Here is a 21,535-nt window from a genome sequence, read left to right as displayed (position 1 = left end):
GTCTCTCTAAAACGATGTCCCTATTAATTATTCTATTTCTATAAAAATACCATCATCAACTCTTTTTGTTCTATCCCTGCTGTATAGCTGTCACAAATTTCTTCATGAAGCCCAGTTTTATACGTAGAAGTGGAACTTCTTTTGTCACTGCTTCCAAAAAGACTTATCACTGTTCTAGTTTCATATATGCAAGAAAGAAAATTTGATGCCACCTGCTTATTGGCTGAGTAATATTCCAGTCACCTTCATGCCACACACAGGGTACATGAGGCTTATACAATACACACAGCAGAACATTAAGGTTTTCATGTCTTATTGAAAGTCACGAAATGGATGGTTGTTACATATAACAATTTAAACTGTATTTAGTACCTTTTCTGAAAAACCTCCACTGTCCTGAATTGGAGTAATATATGTCACAACTGTCAGAATGTCCCAGTATACAGATACAGATATACCTCCAGCAAAAGAAACTGACCTGTGCAGTTTCTGTCTTGACACCTGAGATCAAACATCCACTGTGCTTTCACAACTCTCTTTGTAAATTTGAACAGATTCATCGGACTGGACACGAAACACTTCCTCATAAAGTATGTGATACTATTTTCTTCTTCTTTGTGTATGCACCAGGAGAAATTTGTATAAGAATACAGTACAGTCTCTTCATGAAATTTAAAGCAGTGCCACGTGTGAAAGCACCCATGTGATTTACCAACTGACCTGCCTACACTGTGAAGCTTTCTATGTGGGAATGACCAGCAACAAACTGTCTATTCGCATGAATGGACACAAGCAGACAGTGTTCGTTGGTAATGAGGATCACCCTGTGGCTAAACATGCCTTGGTGCACGGCCAGCACATCTTGGCACAGTGTTACACCGTCCAGGTTATCTGGATACTTCCCACTAACACCAACCTGTCAGAACTCTGGAGATGGGAACTTGCCCTTCAGTATATCCTCTCTTCTCGTTATCCGCCAGGCCTCAATCTCTGCTAATTTCTAATTTCAATTTGCCGCCGCTCATACCTCACCTGTCTTTCAACAACATCTTTGCCTCTGTACTTCCGCCCCGACTGACATCTCTGCCCAAACTCTTTGCCTTTACAAATGTCTGCTTGTGTGTGTGTGTGTGTGTGTGTGTGTGTGTGTGTGTGTGTGTGGGCGCGCGATTGTATACCTGTCCTTTTTTCCCCCTAAGGTAAGTCTTTCCGCTCCCGGGATTGGAATGACTCCTTACCCTCTCCCTTAAAACCCACTTCCTTTCGTCTTTCCCTCTCCTTCCCTCTTTCCTGATGAAGCAACTGTTTGTTGCGAAAGCTTGAATTTTGTGTGTATGTTTGTGTGTCTATCGACCTGCCAGCACTTTCGTTTGGTAAGTCACATCTTTGTTTTTAGATATATTATTATTATTATTTTATTCACATAATTTTTCCCTGAAATGCCATTTTGAATTACTAATGTTTACAATATTCGCACACGTTTATTTCAAACTTTATAGCCTAAAATACCTTTAACATCGACAGAAAACTTAACAAATTGAATAAATAAACTTCCCTGTGTATTTTAGTAACTTTAGTTACTCAATAGAAGGCACATCAATATTATAAACACAGTTTTTCTAAAGATTGATTATTTTGATGTTGGCAGTTGTAAGTAATGCAAGAGTCATAAATGTTGATGCTTGGCAATTCTAGGGCTAATTCTTAGATATTTAAAGCATTGAAAACCAAAAAATGTGTTCATTTCTAACAAGGAGGTTAAGTCAAGATCCATATTAAATTGATTTAACCATATAATTACTGCTTTTACCTATTCACAGTTTTTTGAGCTATTTTGCTAATTAATCAAATTCCCACGAATTTATGGGCTTCTGGAATATTACCGGCAATATTCCCTGGGAATATTTCTTCGCTTTTAAATTACCGGGAATTTTAGAACACTAGCATACTAAAAATTATTAGTAAAAGTCCAATTATACATTGTTGAAGTTACAATTCAGAGCTTTAACAAGAATACATTGGACCTAGTGTATCTCATAAAAGACATCATAACTATCTTAATTACTATGAGATATTATCACTCTAGGCTCCTTAGAAAACTATTTTTAACCATCTACGATAATATAGTTCAAAAGGGGGTATCAGATACCACAATTTTCAAACCATACAGGGCCAAGAATATTAACAGCTAGTGCAACATTTGTTGCAGCTGCAATAATAAAACTACAGTATCTGATAATAGGTCCTATTTGGTATATCATCTGATTTCGGGTGTACTGGATATTGCATTTTAGCAAAATCACTATTCCTATATTTTGTAGCAATATCTTCAATTCTGTAGTCTCATGACTGAACAGATTTCAAACTACCAAATTTACATGAAATTATAAAAAAAATATTTTTCTATATGTACATATGACCAGTTACTAATCCTAGACCCATTCTCTATTTATGCCAAGAAAAATATTCAGTGTTGTTATTCATTTCCTCAACTATAAACTGAAATACATCATCTGTATTTAACAACCTATAGAAAGCTAGTAGGATGATGACAAAAGTCATGGGACAGCGATATGCACATATACAGATGATGGTAGTATCGCGTACACAAAGTATAAAAGGATTGTGCATTGGTGGAGCTGTCATTGGTACTCAGGTGATTCATGTGAAAAGGTTTCAGACACGATTATGGCCACACAACAGGAATTAACAGACTTCTAACATGGAACGGTAGTTGGAGCTAGACATATAACATATTCCATTTTGGAAATTTTTTACCTCTACCAAGCACAATACAGTGGCTGAGAGCAGCAGCATTTGAGTGGAGTTTGCTAAGAGATAAGCATGAAATCAATGTGGGGCGTACGACAAATGTATCTGTTAGGATAATTTGGCATTAATGGGCTATGGCAGCAGGCAACCAATACAAGTGACTTCGCTAACAAGCACGACATCGCCTGCAGTGCCTCTCGTGGCCTTGTGACCATATCGGTTGGATCCTAGGCAACTGGAAAACTGGCCTGGTCACCTAAGTCCCAATTTCAGTTGGGAAGAGTTGATGGTAGGTTTCAAGTGTGGTGCAGACCCCATGAAGCCATTGACCCAAGTTGTCAAAAAGGCACTATGCAAGCTGATGGTAGCTCCATAGTGGAGTGGGCTGTGTTTACCTGGAATGGACTGGGTCCTCTGGTCCAACTGAGCTGATCAGTGACTCTAAATGTTTGTGTTCAGCTACTTAGAGAACATTTTTAGTCATCCACAGGCTTCATGTTTCCAAACAACAATGGAATATTTATGGATGACAGTGCCCCGTGTCAGATCATTCTGGACAATTTGAGGGAATGATTAGGTCATGCACGTCACCTGACATGAATCCCACTGGCAATTTATGGGATGTAATTGAGACGTCAATTCATGTACAAAATCAATTTTTCTGCAGGGGACTTCCAACAATTTGTTGACTCCCTGCTGTGTTGAGTTGGTGCACTATGCCATGTGAGAGGAGGTATCTCATGACTTTTTAAGGAACTATTCTTGTTTTATAAATATACTAGGTACTGCATGTCACATGGTTAATGATAGTCTCACCTGACTATTAACTTCTGCAAGTGTAAATTCTTATCACAATCAATTTCCTCACCAAAGCCTGCCTCTTCCAATCCTGCATTGCAATGAAAGATGTTTTACAAGTTGTGCTTTACACCACCACCACCACCACCACTACTACTACTAGTTTGTGCACTAGTCCTCCAATTAGTGATTATGAGCACAGAGATATAATCTTGTATGCTCAGTAATTGTCAGTAAATTATACCTGAGAATATGCATATTTATAAGTGTATGCCACACTGGCTTGTTAGCCATTAAGCATCAGCTACAGCAAACGCGTTATTCATGATCACAAACCAAACCATTCAGTTCATGCTGTGAAAATGCACTCCAATTTCATACAACGTAGTATCAAGTTGGTACCTCCTGTCACATAGCCCTCCGGTTGAATCTTGTCTGAGCACCCGACATCTGGCTGTGATGGCACAGGAATGTGTTCATTATTTGAACATACAGTGTTGCATTTAGCTGTTATCAGTAGGACACCCAGATCTTCACTTGGTATCTGATGCAGTTGTGGTGGCCCACACCACACAAAGTGTACACTGAACCATTCCACATGCATGACATGCTTTGTGGGAAGCCCACTTATTGAACCTGATCTGTTAGTTTATTTTTGAAATATTGAAAATACGTATTTTAATTAATGTCATTTTTTGCGATTTCTACCCCCTATGTAACAATATGTGTATTGTAAATCCATTTGACTAATAAACTCTTCCTGTTCCAAACATTACCATATGTGACCATTCATAGAAAGAAGGTGTGGTGGGGAATGGTGTCCACATCATATTGGTGCACCAAGGTAACTTTCACTTTTGTCAGCAGCTATGATGGGTGTTTATTTTGTCCCTCCAGAGAATATTTGCACAACAATATTGCCATATAGCAACAATTTGCAGCTAAAATCCACATGAATTAAGAAACAAAACAGCTGCCTATTGTTTTAATCCACCATTAAAGTACACTTTAGTCTTTCTGAAAGACCTTATCATCATGTTTTTGACAACATGCTATTAGGAAGACTGTATGTTAGGACGGTAATGACAATCAAATTTAATAAGAAAGAAAAAATATAAAATTCAGAAAATGTAATAAAATATTTATTGATTTGTAGTAAAATATAGTAATCATACACACAGTTTTTACACAAATTTTTATGCAAATGTTTACGACAATCAACCATAATCATCACCGTCAAATCACTGATAGTTGATTCATGTCAGGAACCCAATGGTTCCGACAAGTCTATTCTTTGTAAGCGCTAATGGCTAAGAGCAATGAATGATGGCAGACGTCCTATTCTTGGTCTCTTCAATACTGGCTCATCTTTTTCAGGTCCAGATCCTTTCAAATCACAGTGACTATCCTCTGCTTCTTTATGTGGACTTATCTCTGACTTTTTGAAATTTTCTTCTTCAATTACAGATGAGTCTTTATTTTCAGTTTTTTCTTCTTGGTAATATCTCTTCCTGGCCGGGTCTCCAGGTGTGTGTTCAGTCTTCTCCTGTTTAGCTTGATTTGAAACAGTTTTCTTGTTTAACTTTGAACCTGTGTTGTGGGGGTAGGGGCAGTACTTACCTTTTTTACAGGTTCCATGCTTCTCATACTCGGGGCATACATAAGAATGCCTCTTCTTGCACTGCTTACGAAAATTGTGAAAGAAAAAAAAACCCAAGGGGTTATAAGAGAGAAATTTAAAGGAAAAACAATGCAAACATTCCATATCCATTACTTTACAAGAGGAACAAACTTTCAGCAGCACCTAAATAATATAATACTGCTGATGCTATTAGTACTATTACAATTCTGCAATTTACAAAAGAAATAATTGACCTCATATCAGATCACACAACTACTATACACTTACAACAGGTATTGGCTGCAGTAAGTTTGAACTGAATGTGCCTAAATATGACATTTATGTCAGCAACATTGCATCAGATTCTGTACTTTTACTTTCCTTAGTAAGATTATATTCAAATCAACGTAAATAATTTAGGAATAAATGGGATCACTCGCCAAACAGCAGACGCACTGAATCATCAACAAACGCGTGCGCGCGCGCGCGCACACACACACACACACACACACACAGCTGTATGCTGTGCTGGCTGGCCACACACTTGTAAAAGGATTTTTTTCTGAAAGCTACCAAGTTTTCACTCTTGTATGTGCGCCTGTCAATGACTCAGCACTTCTGCTATCCAGTGAGTGGTCTCCTTTAGTCCCAAATTATTTATATTCGGCCAGAACTTTCCTTGCTGTATCTGTATTCAAATCAGTTACACAATTCTGAACTGGGTGACTCACAGTGATTTCTCCACTTTGAAATTAAGCTTTGTGAGCCTTCTTGAGATTGACACTAACTCTGTTCACAGTTCTAAATTAGAACAGATGAGATGTATCAGACTGGCCAAAATACATTTCCATATAAAGTACCTGACATTAGGATTCCTGTTATCTGCTTTAGCCTACAGTCACACTACAGTCTGATTAAAATTACTTAATAGTGGACACTTCATGCGCTGGAGCTGGTTTCCATCCATTAGAGCACTCAATGTCACACCCAAACCATTCCCCGTTGCCAGATTGCCACAACAATTACTCATTTCACTACCAATTCCTTGTTCAGCTTTCTCTTTTTGTGTGGTTGGATCCCAAATCCTGGGTCTGGCCCTTTCATATTTTATCACGCATAAGACACGCACACGTGTATGACGTTGCATGAAGCTGAATTTTTTTAGGACTACAACTCATCATTGCAACTCTGGCAGCACACCAAAGTCAAATATGGCAATCTAATGCTGGGTAGTGGAGTGGTTGGCATATGAATCTGGTGTGTTGAAGGTCATAGATTCAAATATTGCCAAATGCTGTGTAATTTTATTATTTATAAATCTGATCAAAAGCCTATTTTTTTATTCAATTAATTTATTTCACTTTATTTTTTTATTTCTAATACTTTGTCACATCTATTTCATCACTGTACTGACTTTCCTATTTGCTCTTATTTTTCTTCCTATTATTCTGCTTTTGTTTGGAATCTGCCTGTGTCACATATAATCTGCAACCAAGTGCCTACCAGGACTACTCATCGGTTGGTAATGCAGCAGCACGTCACCAGTGTGAGGATAGTTTCAAGTAACTAACAATAGCGAGAAATTACAATTCACTTTTAGTGCTGAAACTAATTTTTATTTTTTTGGTCTCAAGTATGCTCTGACAGATTAGCTTTAACCACAAAGTGATTGTGATTTTAGTTCTGTTGCTTACAGTTGACTGCCATTTTGCCAGATATATTGAACATCTCAGGATGTGTTAGGTTAGGACACGTTTGAATTCAGGGCTACAAAACATGTCGTCGGAAGCACATCAATAATTAGCCTCTTAATATCAGCTGTCGATAGAGCACCTTGCATTTCCGTCATACCAAACAGTGGCCACTTCCAACACTGCTCCATGTTACACGTTAACAGCATTTGTGAAGTGACTCACCATGTCGTGTGTTGCTTATAAATTGAGCGGCAGCCAGCAGCTGATGTGGCAACACTAGCAGCAAGTGACATCAGTCAATTTGAATCCGACTATAACTTTTGTCAAATGACTATCAACACAGTCATCAAAATTTCTTATCCTAGTACACTAAGGTAGTGTAATTACACATTAACTTCTGTAAATGATTTTGACAACTGTGTGCTATGAGACAGCCTAATGGTACTCTGTAATAAAACCAGTAGCCATTTGACAAAATACTAGTCTGACTGTAGACTACAATCAAGTTTTTTCCTCATTTTTTTGCTATTCCAATTGGACCTTAAGTAATTCCATTCATTCAGGTGGCTGTGTGTAGTGGTACAGGAAAACTGGTGTCCCAACATTAAAGGGGTCATGATCCAAGTCTAAACTGTATTCTGAGGCCAATATGAAAGTGCACTATCAATTTATCTATAAATTTAATATTGTGAACCTATACAGCAGAAAAATAATTTGTTCTGAATTAAATCATTCCAGTGAACAAGGGAGTGACAGTTATTTCCTTTGCAGTTGCAGAACAGTTACACAACAGATTCTCTTATAGGTTACATGAAATAATTGTTTATGAGATTCCACAATTATTTTTAACTATTTATTAAAATGCTTTATGGAAAGTTTGAAATTGATAACAGTGTCTTATGATAATTTTACAATAATTTAAATTTTAACAAAATGACACCAAAAAATTTTCTGAACTGAAGATGCTGTTTCTTGTGGCTTCAGAGTTGTTAGTTTTTGGAAACTTGTATTAACAGCTACTACCAGAAGTTAACAAGAAATGTTTTTTCAATCAGCTGAAATTAAATATTTTCGTGTATCTCCATTTTACAGTAGTTGATAAATTACTTCCAACACAGAAGATTGATTGATTGATTTATTTATTTATTTTAATAGAAAATATTGCCCCAGTTTACCTCCCACGCTACTTCAAATGTCAGTGATATAGATGAGAGCAGATGATCGTGGCTGGCCGACCACAAGAATAAAAAGGAAAAGCCAGCCACTCTGCGATACATTAAAAACATCCAACCTAAAAGCATTAGAGTGGAGAACACAAAGGAACGAATGACATGTGTTAAAACTTATATAGAATGATAAAAACCCACTGACGTATATAAAACTTAAAACTAAATTAGCCGATGAGGTGTTATCAGCTACAATTAATGGCAACGAGTCCGGTAACTGAAAAGTCCATCGCAGGGCAGCCAAAGGAGGACAGCTCACCCAGATATGGGCCACTGCCAGTCTGGCGCCGCACCGACACTGAGGTGGGTCATCACGGCACAGGAGGTAGCCATGTGTCACCCAAGCGTGGTCAATGTGGAGCCAGCAGAGAACCAATGAGTCCCTGCGAGAGGCCGCATGGAGGACTGCCACACATTCGTAGATTCCTTAATGGCACCCAGCTCGTTGTGCGTGCTGAGGTTATGCCATTTCATCTTCCAAAGCAGCAAAACCTTGTGGCGTAGTACTGAACACAGGTCAGTTGCAGAGAAGCCAATCTCAATTAGCGGTTTCCGCATACTGTGTTTGGCCAACCTGTCATCAAGTTCGTTGCCTGGGATTCCAACATGACCTGGGGTCAAGACAAACACCACTGAATGACCAGACTGTTCCAGGGCATAGATGAACTCCTGGATGGTTGCTATCAAAGGATGATGAGGGTAGCACTGATAGAGAGTTTGTAGGCCGCTCAAGGAGTCAGTACACAGAATAAACACCTCCCCTGGGCATGAACAGATGTGCTCAAGAACATGAGATGTAGCCACCAGCTCGGCAGTGAAAACACTGCAGCCATAAGGAATGCTGTTCAATATCTCCTCCACGAACATACGCGAAGCCGACATGAGCATCAGCCATCGAGCCCTCGGTGTAAACCACTTCGTGGCCTCGGTACTCGTCAAGAATCTAGAGGAAGTGGCAGCGGAGATCCGCAGGTTTAACTGAGTCCTTGGGGCCATGTGAAAAGGTCCTACAGCTGCTGCTAGACCATGAATGGCTACTAAAAATAGACACACACACAATACAGAGCCCTGCGGGACCCCATTCTCCTGGATATGGGAGATACAAACTTGGATCAGATGGCAGACTCTGGGGACACAAGATTATCAGTGGTAGAGCGACCCTGGTGGAAGCCGCCCTGACATGGAGCCAGTAGGCCACATGGCTTCAGGACCCACCCCAACCGCTGACACACCATATGTTCCAGCACCTTACAAACAATGTTGGTGAGGCTGATGGGCCGATAGCCATCCACATCAAGAGGGTTTTTACTGAGTTTGAGCACCGGAATAATGGTGCTCTCCCGCAATTGTGATGGAAAGACGTCATCGTACCAGATCCGGTTGAGGACGATGAGGAGATGTCGCTTGTAGTCAGATGAGAGATGTGTAATCATCTGACTGTGGATCCGATCTGGTTCAGGAGCTGTGTCGGGGCAATGTGCAAGGGCACTGAGGAGCTCCCACTCTGTAAATGGGGCATTATAGAATTCACTGTGGCATGTAGTAAATGAGAGGACTTTCCCTTCCAGATGCCACTTGAAAGTGCGAAAGGATGGGGGGTGATTTTCCAACGTAGAGACTCTAGCATAGTGCTCAGAAAAGTGCTCGGCAATCGCTTTTGCGTCTGTAGATAACACGCCATTTATGTTAACGCTGGGAACACCTGTTGGGGTCTGGCACCCAAAAACACGTATGATCTTTGCACAGACTTGGGAAGGTGACTTATGGCACCCAATGGTCAAGACATATCTCTACCAACACTCCTGCTTCCGTTGTTTGATAAGTTGGTGAACACAAGCACAGAGCCGTTTTCAGGCTATGAGGTGCCCCAGGGAAGGGTGCTGCTTATGCTGCTGTAGAGCTCACTGACACTCCTTAATTGCTTCAGCAACTTCCAGCGACCACCAAGGGACTGTCTTTCGCCGGGGGCAACCCAAAGAGCGAGGGATCATGTTTTCTGCCACAGAAACTATTGTTATAGTCACCTGCTCGACCAAGACATTGATGTTCCTGTGCAAGGGAGATTCAACTGTGACAGCAGAGGTGAAAGTTTCTCAGTCTGCCTTGTTTAAAGCCCATCTGGGCAGGTGCTCATGGGCTTGAGGCTGGGCAGTGACAGGAAGATAGGGAAGTGGTCACTACCACACAGGTTGTCATGTGCTCTCCAGTGGATAGATGGGAGAAGCCCTGGGCTGCAAATTGATAGATCAATGGTCGAGTAACTACCTCGAACCACAATGAAATGTGTAGCAGCCCCAGTATTTAAAAGGCAGAGGTCGAACTGAGACAGTAAAGTTTCGACATTTCTGCCTCTGCCAGTAAGCACGGTGCCACTCCACAAGGGGTCAGGTTTCCTGGAGGGCAATGCAGAAAGCAGGTGTAAAACTTAACAGTTGTCGTAGTTCAGCCAGGCGGTGGAAAAAACCGCCAGCAATTCCACTGGAGGGTGACATCATGTAACTGGGAAGGCATGGAACATTCAATGAGGCGGTTTACACCTCAGGGTCACCTGCCGTCACTGATTTTTGGCTTAGCAGTCTATATCCATTTCGTCTGAGGGTCCATCGTAATCTAGGTCCTAGCAGACTCCAGAATCTCCACCTCATCCGTAGATGCAGAGCTTGGAGGTAGCGGTGGTGTGGGTAACACCGCAATTCCCTTGGTCTTGGAGACTTTCTTTTTGGATTTCTCTCACTTTTCCTTGGGTTTCCCTGGCTGGGAGGACTTCAGTCTCCGGGACTGAGGATGAGCAAGAAGCCCTGTGACCAGCTAGCAGAAACCTGGGAATGTAGTGACCCAAGGGACCCCTTCCTAGCGAGAGCAGCCAAGACTGGAGGACATCATCTCTCTAGGAAAACTGGCCTCTGTATTCCAAGCTGAAATTACTGCATTCTGGCTTAGAAGTGGGGATAGACATCCCTGATGGTTTTGGGGTGGGGGTGGGGGTGTTGCTCCTGAAATATGTGGTGCAGGAGTTACAGGGAGGGTAGTGCCCCCCCCCCCCCACTATCAAGGGGGCAGGTGCAGTCTTCTGGCTCTGAGAGGTGAATGGGGTTGACAGAACTGATGGGGCTACAACTGTTGTAGCAGCAGTGTGAAGGGCGTAACATGCTGTCATGCATACAGGATGTAGGCTTTCAAATTTCCTCTTAGCCTCAGTGTAGGTCAGTCTGTCCAGGGTCTTGTACTCCATGATTTTCCTTTGTTTCTGGAGAATCCTGCAGTCTGGCGAGCAAGGCGAATGGTGTTCTCCACAGTTGACACAGATGGGAGGTGGGGCACATGGAGTATTGGGATGTGATGGGCATCTGCAATCTTGAAATGTGACACTGGAAGTACAGCAGGAAGACATATGACCAAACTTCCAACATTTAAAGTACCACATTCGGGAAGGGATATAGGGTTTTACATCACAGCGGTAGACTATCACCTTGACCTTCTCGGGTAATGTATCACCCTCTAAGGCCAAGATGAAGGCACCAGTGGCAAACTGATTATCCCTCAGACACCGGTGGACACGCCGAATGAATTTTACACTTCACCGTTCTAAATTGGCGCACAGCTCATCGTCAGACTGCAAAAGAAGGTCCATGTGAAATATGATACCCTGAACCATATTTAAGCTCTTATGGGGCGTGATTGTTACAGAAACGTCCCCCAGCTTGTCACAAACAAGTAACACCATAACTGGGCAGAGGATGCTGTTTTGATTAAGGCTGACCCAGATCTCATTTTGGACAAGCCCTCCACCTCCCCAAACTTATGCTACACAACTCTTCCACAAGAAACAAAATTCAGTTCTTTATTAAGTCTTGTGTAGCTGTGATTCATTGACACTGAACTGTGCCTCAAAGATTTAACACAGAAAGTTAATACTTTTAAGGACTTCAGAAATCTAGAATAGGATTCTTCAAAGGAAACTAAGCCCCCAAGAGTGAAAAATAGCATCTATTCAAACACCTACTGCAATCATGAGCATCATTCTCTCAATTTTTACTTGACTGTTGACAATGAAGTCATCAGTGAGAGCATGGAGCCCAAACTGGGAAAGGATATCAACTTAGTCCTCTCAAATTAACTGCCTCAGCATTCATTTCAAATGATTTGGAGCAATCACAGAAAACTGGAATCTGGATGTTTACACAAGGATTTGAATTTCTGTCTTTCCCTGTGCCACCTTACTCATTTCAATACAGTATGAGAATAATAATGTTCAAATAAAACCGGCTAGTCCAAATACCATACTACGAAAATTCTCAACAGCAATGAAACAGATAAGCAGTTATCCTCCTCAAACCCTTGCTAAGCACAGCACAAAATAAATTAGAGTATTTACTTCTTGTGACATGTGAGTGCAACAAAATTTTACATCTAAAAGTATGTGTTTACGCTATGACATGTTTCATTAAACTATCCGTTCAGTGGCAGTGACCTAACAATTTACTACAGATGTGTCCTTGTGCTTGTTGGTTATTATTATTATTATTATTATTATTATTATTATTATTAGTGGTTTAGGACCCTAAATGGTGAGGTCATGTGTGTCCTTGCATCGAATAGAGAGATGAAGGTGGTGAAAATCTAATAAAACATTAACAATAAATTTGAAAACTCAATTGCATCAACACAAGAACTCAAAATACAATTGTGACATTGCAAGATCCATTAAAAAAAATCAGCCATTAAAGTCCGACAAACTAGAGTAACTAGATAAAATCAAAGACAAAATACCTACACATACACTGTTAGGAAGCAGACAGATTACTGTGACTGGATGACTTCATAGAAATAATGGGTGACAAAAGCCACTGAAATCTTGCACCCAACCTTTTGGGAAGTAGTCCCAAGATCACACAATCTTAAAATTTGTATCACCCTTGCCTCTTTATCAGTTAAAATAGAGAGTAAGTCCTACGGGAGATCCAGGTCTGTTCTTGGATGATAATAAAACACTCAATTAACGCATGTTGTATTGACAATTGTTCCACATCTGACATCTCTTGACATAGCAGAAAGCCATGTGTCAATGAGCAATGTCCCATAAGCCTTGTGAAGGCTACTTCTTCAGCTTATTGTGGTTGGAAGGAGGTAAGCCATAGTTTCACTCAGGGTTTCACTGACCACAGCTTGTTATTTATTTACTTCCAGCCACTGAGTCTGGTCTTCTGAGTGACATATATTGTAATAGCATGCAGGAGGACTAAACAGGACAAGCAGGATGTGGAAGGGAACAAACCACCTCGGCAGCTGCATCTTGAAGTTCATTTCCCAGAATCTCTAAGTGCCCTGAAATCCAGCATAAAATTATTTCTTTTTCCTACCTTTACAAGAGAAGGAGAGCATCCTGCACTTTCTGCAACATTTAATCTGTTGGGTACATCTGACCAAAAGCAAAGAGGACACTTTGGAAATCCGAATCAATGAATTTCTTGCCACAATGGAATCTCATTTGCTCCAGCGCCCTCAGCATAGCTAACACTTCCACACAGTAAGCTGAAAGCTGTTCTGGAAGGCTTATCCTAATGATAATGCCCGAGAACACAATGGAGCAGATATAAAATCCTCCATCCATCTGTGTAAACACTAATAAAATCTGAATAGCAATTTAAAATCTCATTAAACTTAATACTAAGAATATATGCTGGGGGTATAATTCTTACTGTATTAGACCTCTTTAGTACTACTCTACTCTACTCTACTCTGGCTTTGGACCTGACTGCCTTCCCACCTACACCAACTCAAGGCTCTCCCTCAGATATCCTGAGTGGTCTTGTCACCCATGTACAGTTGCAGAACATTACAGCAGTTGCTGGCTAACAGAGATGGATGCTGTCCATTCTGGAACAGAGTGAGTCCTGCATGCCCGCGTGAGGTGGTGGCGGTTAACTGTGGAGGCCCACCAGCCTCAGCACACAAGCTATCAACTCGACTCATGTGATAAGTTCCTGTTGACAGCCTAATACCCTTATGGTGAACCACATTCAGCATTTTGAGATAGAAAGGCCTTCCTGATCCATATAGTTGTCATCCATATTCAAGCCAGGGTAACTCAAAGGCTTAATAAAGTTGGAGAAGATATGCCCTATTGGCTCCAAGACCTATGACTGACGAATTTAATGATGTTTAACACCTTGAAGCATCTCAGTTTCAGTTTCTTAAGGTGAGGCAGCAATATTAGCCTCTCATTAAAAGTAAGGAACAGATATTTCACTATTTCCTTAAAAGCAGGAATGGTATTCCCCAGTTCTAAAAAGATAAAAAGAGCAGGAGTAAATAAAACCAAGACTTTCAGTGTTCTCCACAGAGAATTTAAAACCACTAGTTTTGCTTATTCCTCCAACTGCCTAATCGCCAACTACAATTGCCAAAGAGTCATTGCAAAGCTGGAGGAGACACACAAGATGGAGAAGTCATCCACAAACAAGCAACACAGTACGGGACTCATTACTGTGGACATAATACTGTTGATGCCATTACACTTTAAACACTCCCTTGAGGGACAAGATCCTTCTGATAGGAAGGACTGTATGAATGCTCGAAGATGTCCACAGAAACCCCTTGCATAAAGCTGCAACAAAATATTATGCCTGCCTTCAAATCTAGGAATACACAAACAAGGGGTTACTTATGCAGGAAAGCTTTCTGAATGACCATTTCAAGCAGAGTCGGGTTATCAAGTGTGGAGTGAAGCCTCCTGAACTCTCAATGGGAGTGAAAGTAGTGACCTAGTTTCAAGAACCCACACTAGGTGCTAATTGACCATATTCTCCAGTCTTTCCTACACAGATTCAGGGACCGATGCTATGTTAATTATTGGGGTTAGTCCAATTCCTTCCGTAGTTTTAAAAAATCATAATTACAATAGATTCTTCCCACAAGTTGGGAAGTCTCCTTCATCCAAATATCATTAAAGAGCTGATCAACTGTTTTGACATGCTGTACGACTGGGCACAGTACGACGAGCTACTGACAATGGAAACTAACTCCGTGAGGGAAAAAAGCTAGTTGTCAATTGTGCTCCACCACAAGACAAGAAATGCCTAGTTTCTTAACTGGCTCATAGAAAACAATACGATTATGTTTTGAGCAGTAAAGGAATGATTTTGATGTCTCACACTAATGTACCACTTGTGTGAACAATACTATTTCTTCCTTGTATAGATATATTTACATATGACCAGCAAGAGCATAAATTGTTCCAACTAGCCAGTAAGAGGAAGACTTATCCATATTCAAAGACAGGTTTTAATCTGATGACACATGATTGTTCCTCAATTGCCCCTCAGTTAAAAACTGACACTGAACTGTGGATTCCAAAAAGAGCTAAAAATTTGGAAGAGGGAGTTTACTGTAGTGATAATACTCATAACTATCAACTATATTAAGAAATTATTGAAAAACAAAAGCATTAACATCAATGTTCAATTATAAGTCATTTTTTTCTTACACAGGAACCACTCATTTTAACAGACCTCTTATCTTCTGTAAACCTGTCAGTCTTGTTAATATTGTGAACCCAACCATTGCTGTCATAAAACTAATTTCTTTTTAACTCACCCACAAAGGAACTTTAATTTTTTTGCTAAGTTATCCTGTTAACTTGGTCCTTTCTGACTATTACCATATTTACTCGAATCTAAGCCGCACTTTTTTTCCGGTTTTTGTAATACAAAAAACCGCCTGGGGCTTAGAATCGAGTGCAAAGTAAGCGGAAGTTCTGAAAAATGTTGGTAGGTGCCGCCACAGCTAACTTCTGCCGTCGAATATATGTAGCGCTACACAGGCATGCTTTGCAAGCACAAAGATAAATACTGGCGCCAAAACCTCTGTGTCAGTAAATAAATTAAAAAAAGGTGGAAGACGAGCTTTTTTTCTCCGCTCCGAGTTTCGACCACTGCATTTTCATACATTATCCAACGAAGTAAATACAAATTCCGTATTGTTCTTCTTCGAATGTAACAGCATTTCAATGGGCTACGAAAATCCGACTGGCAAGACTGGGATGTTTGTCAATATGGTTAACTGTACGTTCTGAATTTTTTCCTACCTGTGAGAAGAGATGGTTGCTAATAGGAACTTTTATGAATTGCGAATCACATGCAGTATTCTCTTCACCATAAGATTAATACGAATATAAACATTTTGCCATGTATTCTTTCGTGTTTGCTGCTATGTCATTTAAATCCTGTCTGCCTAATAAACTACGAAACTAGAGTGAGACAACAGCAAACGCGGAAGAATATACATACCATGTCATGTTTATATTCGTATTATTCTTATGCCTAATAGTGATACAGTCAGAAATGAAGCATGGCACTTGACTAGATTTTTAAATCTAAGATGACTAATTTCTGTGCAGAATGTAATGTACTAAAGAGGCGTCGGCAATGATTTTCAAATGGAGAAAAATTTTCGCTAAACTCTCATTCAGAACATCATCTGTCATATGCAGTCTATTATTTGGTTCTTGTTGATCATTATCAAAGAAAGCAGCAGTGTAACTAACAGCAAATAGTCGTCTCTTGCTATTGTTTTGCTAATATAACGATTCTCTCTCTCTCTCTCTCTCTCTCTCTCTCTCTCTCTCTCTCTCTCTCTCTCTCCCCCCCCCCCCCCCCCCTCTCTCTTGCGGTGGTAGCGCACACACAAAAGTAAGCCATGCCGCGAGCGGCGATAGGCCGTAAACACTCATTATCAGAATGCAATAAACAATGCAGGACACAGTACAGTAATGCATTTTCAGCTTAGAGTGACGTAAACACCTATAACAAAGAGAACGGCACTTATCAGATCAAAGAAAAATAAGCAATCAATTCAAACCAGACGAAGCGCGTGAAAAAGGAAGGGTACCTGTATAAATGAGGACGGAGCGCCTGACGCATAGCAATGGCTACCTGGTAAAGCTTAACTGCTAAGCTTACAACTCTAACCAAACTACTGTAGCTGTATCGTCATTCATTCGACCTAAATTGTGTCTCATATTACAATGGACCAACTTTGTTTCGATTTGGAGGTGCGGCATAAAACTTTTCTCTCCCCTTGAATTTCGAGTCTCAAATTTCAGGTGCGGCTTAGATTCGGGAAAATTTTTTTTCCTTGATTTCAAGTCTCATTTTTCAGGCGCGGCTTAGATTCGAGCAAATACGGTAATGTCCAATTTTACTACTGTTACTATTGTCTCAATTTTTACACTCTGTTTAGCATATTACAGTCAACAACTGCTATCAGGCATGGCAGTTTCCCCAAAAGCTATTTTGAATGGGGTTGAGGGCAGCAATGATGAGAGTAGCTGCTCACTACCTATCAATCCATGACACATTCTGAAATGGGACAGCAATATCTAAATGACTGGAATAAGCACCAGTCCACAAAAATGTAATCTACCACAGAAGCTCATGTAGCATCACTTTCTAAAAAATTACTATTCTTCTCAGATTCCTCTAAACCTGCTGTCCACATAGCAGTCAGTCAAATATCCAAGAGGATTGTAATGTAGGACAGAATGACACCATGCAGCTTTTAACCGCCATCTGGAAGCTAATTCTGTGGAGATGGGTGGTAATGCACATTTCTTTGTTAAATTAAGAGAACTATTACCACTGTATAATGACATCAGTTACACCTAATTGCATCATAACAGGTCCTTGTGTTGTGATGATATACTCTAAATAAAAATCTTCACAGTACCCATCCCTGTGGTAGACATCCTGCAACTAAAAAGGTTGGTACATAAAAATTACAAAGAACCGATCAGCATTAATACTGAAAGTCTATACCAATAAAAACATTGGAACATGCAAGGGAGGGAGAGAGAGAGAGAGATGGGCCAAAGGAAGAGAGCATTCAGAAATTGAAAAGGAAACCCCAAAGAAGCTGTTAATGTTTATCACATAAGACAGAAGAACACCAATGTCCATAAATTAATCTTCCATTAAAAATCATGGCAACTTTATGTGGAACTAACTATGGCTGGGCAAGATGAGACCTGGATGGACCGCCAGTACAAGATCACTTAGCTTGAATGCAACAGCCTACGAGGGTAAAGTCTTAGGAAGTGGCAATGATTATTTGTTGTTTGTTTTTGGTGCACAGTAAATATTTAGATATTATACATGGCCTGATCACTTGCATATTTGAGGTTGGTCACAATTAGTGGGAGGAGAGCCAAGGGTTTAAATGTTACACACAGAATCACTTCATGACCACAGATACGGTACCACAACAGTATGGGCAATGTCAACACAGTGCCAGGTCCGACACCTTGCCAAACTGGCAGATGGGTTCCAACTAGAACAGCACCTAAACTGGTTACAAGGCTTCACACCCAAATCATACATCTCCTGCTGTCGAGTAGATCCTAATTCGCAGATTAGTCATGGTTCAGCCTTTGAAGCGAGTACCTCTGTCTGTACATGTGGCTTGCTGCCTGAACACATTGCAACCCTATTAATGCTGTGAAAAAGGATCCTTATGGTATCGCCACTGTTCCTTCTTAGGACAATGTTATGTTCGCTTTTACACAATATAAATGTCTGGTCTACGCCAGTGGCAATCTTGCAATGGAATATGAATTTGTTTCATGTGTATTTGGAACTGGGTCACCAAAAGATGCATAATAATGACTGGAGCTGCAAATCACATTGTGCGTCTGGATTGGACACCTCACTCCCTGACAAATTCAGCTTAACCCAATACACTATATGACATAATACTATGAAATCATCGTATCTTGTATTTTCTACTCCCATTAACAATTAACTTTTTCTTCTAATTTTTATTCTAGTTTCAATTCAGTTACCTGCATGATATGTGACACAGAAATATTTCAAATGATTAGCTGCACTATCTCACACAAATTTGTTATCCTTATAATTTGAATGTGCTGATTCAATAGGATACATAGTTTTTATTAGAACATCATTAAAGACGTGGCTAACTGAAGTTACAGTAATGACATGTAGTGGAAAAAACGTTTTCAGATAACTGGCAGAATCTTTTCGCTTTCTGGAAAGATGTTTCGATTTCTTGAAAACTAACTTTTAAGATGTTTGTAACTAAACTTCGAGAATAGATACACTTTTGGCTTTCATTCCATAGCTCTATTAAATTCCAAGATTTGACACTATTTTTGCTACCCATGTATCAATGAATCCAATGACACTCCTCACTAATTAAGCCACTAATTAGATTTTCATCTACATCTACATATACATCTACATGAATACTCTGCAAATCACATTTAAGTGTCCAGCACAGGGTTCACCAAACCACCTCCACAATTCTCTATTATTCCAATCTCGTTTAGCGTGTGGAAAGAACAGAACATCTATATCTTTCTGTATGAGCTCGGATTTCCCTTATTTTATCATGGCAATCATTTCTCCCTATGCAGGTCGGCGTCAACAAAATAGAAAGTTGGTGACTGGAATTTTGTGAGAAGATTGCTCAGCAATGAAAAAGCCTTTGTTTCAATGATGTCCATCCCAAATCCTGTATCATTTCAATGACACTATCTCCCCTATTTCACGATAATACAAAACATGCTGCCCTTTTTTTGAACTTTTTCAATGTACTCAGTCAATCCTATCTGGTAAGGATACCACACCGGGCAGCAGTATTCTAAAAGAGGACAGACAAGCATAGTGTAGGCAGTCTCCTCGTATAGTTTATTGTAATGTATTCAAAGAGTTTCACAGGCTGTGTTATCAGACCCCAACTTGTCATTGCCACACATTCAGTGGTAATGTAACATGAAACACACAACTTAAAAGTGTAATCTCTGCTGAGCCCATCAAACACTCAAGGAGAATGCTATGAGGTACATTGAAACTGCTGAGAGAAAGACTGGCAAACCATGTATGAAAAAATGTTTTATCTTTAATGGTTGATGGTTGATGAGAGGCAGTTGCACAGAGAGCTCCTCACAATGAACATTTTGACAATGTTTGATAATAGCAAGCACCATCAACCTTATCTGCTTGTTCGTGGCGTTCAGCCTACAAGGGTTCACTTTAATTTCAATTTTTGCTATGTTCTGTTGAATGAAAAAGACAGCATACCTATTTTTTCAGTTTAACAGAGATAGGATCAGCCAAATTATTTTCAGTCAATACAACAATGACATTATGTATAATTGAGATGTGCCAATTGTTGCTTGTAACATGCCCTGCTTTCAGAAATGCATTTCCGCATTTCATAACGGACATGCAGTCTTTCTTGTAGTATGGAAAATTACTTCCCGTACAACCTCTATGTTATATGGAAAGCATTCTTCACAATTCACTCAAGTATGAAGAATCCTAATCAGTGGAAACAAACTATAGCAGTATTCGTAAAAAATTTTCTCCTGTCCATCAAGTACATTGCAGTTTGAATATTTAATAAATATAAAGGCTTGGCACAAACAGTCAAATTATCACAGCACAGAAATATTTTTAGAGATCAGCATGCTTTAAAGAGCTTTCACGAACCCACACAGCAAATTATAAACGAAACAAAAAATCTGGAATTAAGTGCAAAAACCACAGAAACTAGAGATTTAACAGTATGAATATAGTTTTAAAATATAGTGGTTATTAACACTCACCTTTGATCCTTCTGCACAATAACCTTGCAGAAAACTCTCACATATAACTGCTTTGGAATTAAGTTTTACATGTAGGTATGGGCAATTTTCACGAGTGCAACACCCTTCTAAAAAATATTTGCAGGTTGGCATTTTTTCTGGCACAATCTGATGTGACAGGGGGCAGTTGTCTATGCTACATTCTCCCTGAAGAAACCTATTAAGAAAAAGCATGAAATCCTTTCTTTTATTCTTGCTGAAGCATCATTACTTAAATTCTGCAGAAGTAAGAATGACAATTTACCTCTTGCAAACAGCAATCTGTTTTGGATCATGGACAAGTTGACACATTCCTTTGTCTTTTCTGGGACATTTACCGAATCGACGATAAAACGCACAAGGTTGATTAATTTTTCTCAGTTTGTTAGTAAGCATTGCAATGCTTTTATTTTTGGCATGGCTGAAATCAAGATAGTGTCAATAACATTTTTGTATTTAGTTTGTTAACAAAGCTATGTTTCTTTAGGTAATTGCAATAATTATGAACCAAATAACAGAGACAACACTACTCAGCATTTTACTGCACTTTTGATACAAAGATCTGCACAATGAAGAACAATGATTACAGTTCAAAAGTTGAAACCATTCTAGCAGCAATTGTGAAACTAGACTAGAGGCTACTACACATGGAATGTGAGTAGAAAAATTATAATTATATAATTAATCCAGATTAAAATTTATCCAAGGTATGTGAGGAAGGGAGAAACTGTCTTCATCTTGATTCTGAGTGACCTGCCTCTACAGCCCCCCCCCCCCCCCC

General features: G+C 39.8%; 1 protein-coding gene across 1 annotated transcript in view; it reads right to left on the bottom strand.

Moving 5' to 3' along the window:
• Positions 1-4,690: 4,690 nt before the first annotated feature.
• Positions 4,691-21,535, bottom strand: part of LOC126188277 (uncharacterized) — a 59,151-nt gene continuing 42,306 nt past the window's right edge. The window contains exons 5-7 of the mRNA XM_049929860.1: positions 21,020-21,175; positions 20,737-20,932; positions 4,691-5,251 (exon numbers count right to left, since the gene is read on the bottom strand). Coding sequence (XP_049785817.1) covers positions 4,874-5,251; positions 20,737-20,932; positions 21,020-21,175 — 730 coding nt within the window. The 3' untranslated portion in view covers positions 4,691-4,873. The remainder of the gene's footprint in view (positions 5,252-20,736; positions 20,933-21,019; positions 21,176-21,535) is intronic.

Source organism: Schistocerca cancellata, chromosome 5 (assembly GCF_023864275.1).
Source record: "Schistocerca cancellata isolate TAMUIC-IGC-003103 chromosome 5, iqSchCanc2.1, whole genome shotgun sequence".
Taxonomy (NCBI): domain Eukaryota; kingdom Metazoa; phylum Arthropoda; class Insecta; order Orthoptera; family Acrididae; genus Schistocerca; species Schistocerca cancellata.
Note: the sequence above shows the minus strand (reverse complement) of the source record. Positions and strands in the feature narration are given on the sequence as shown.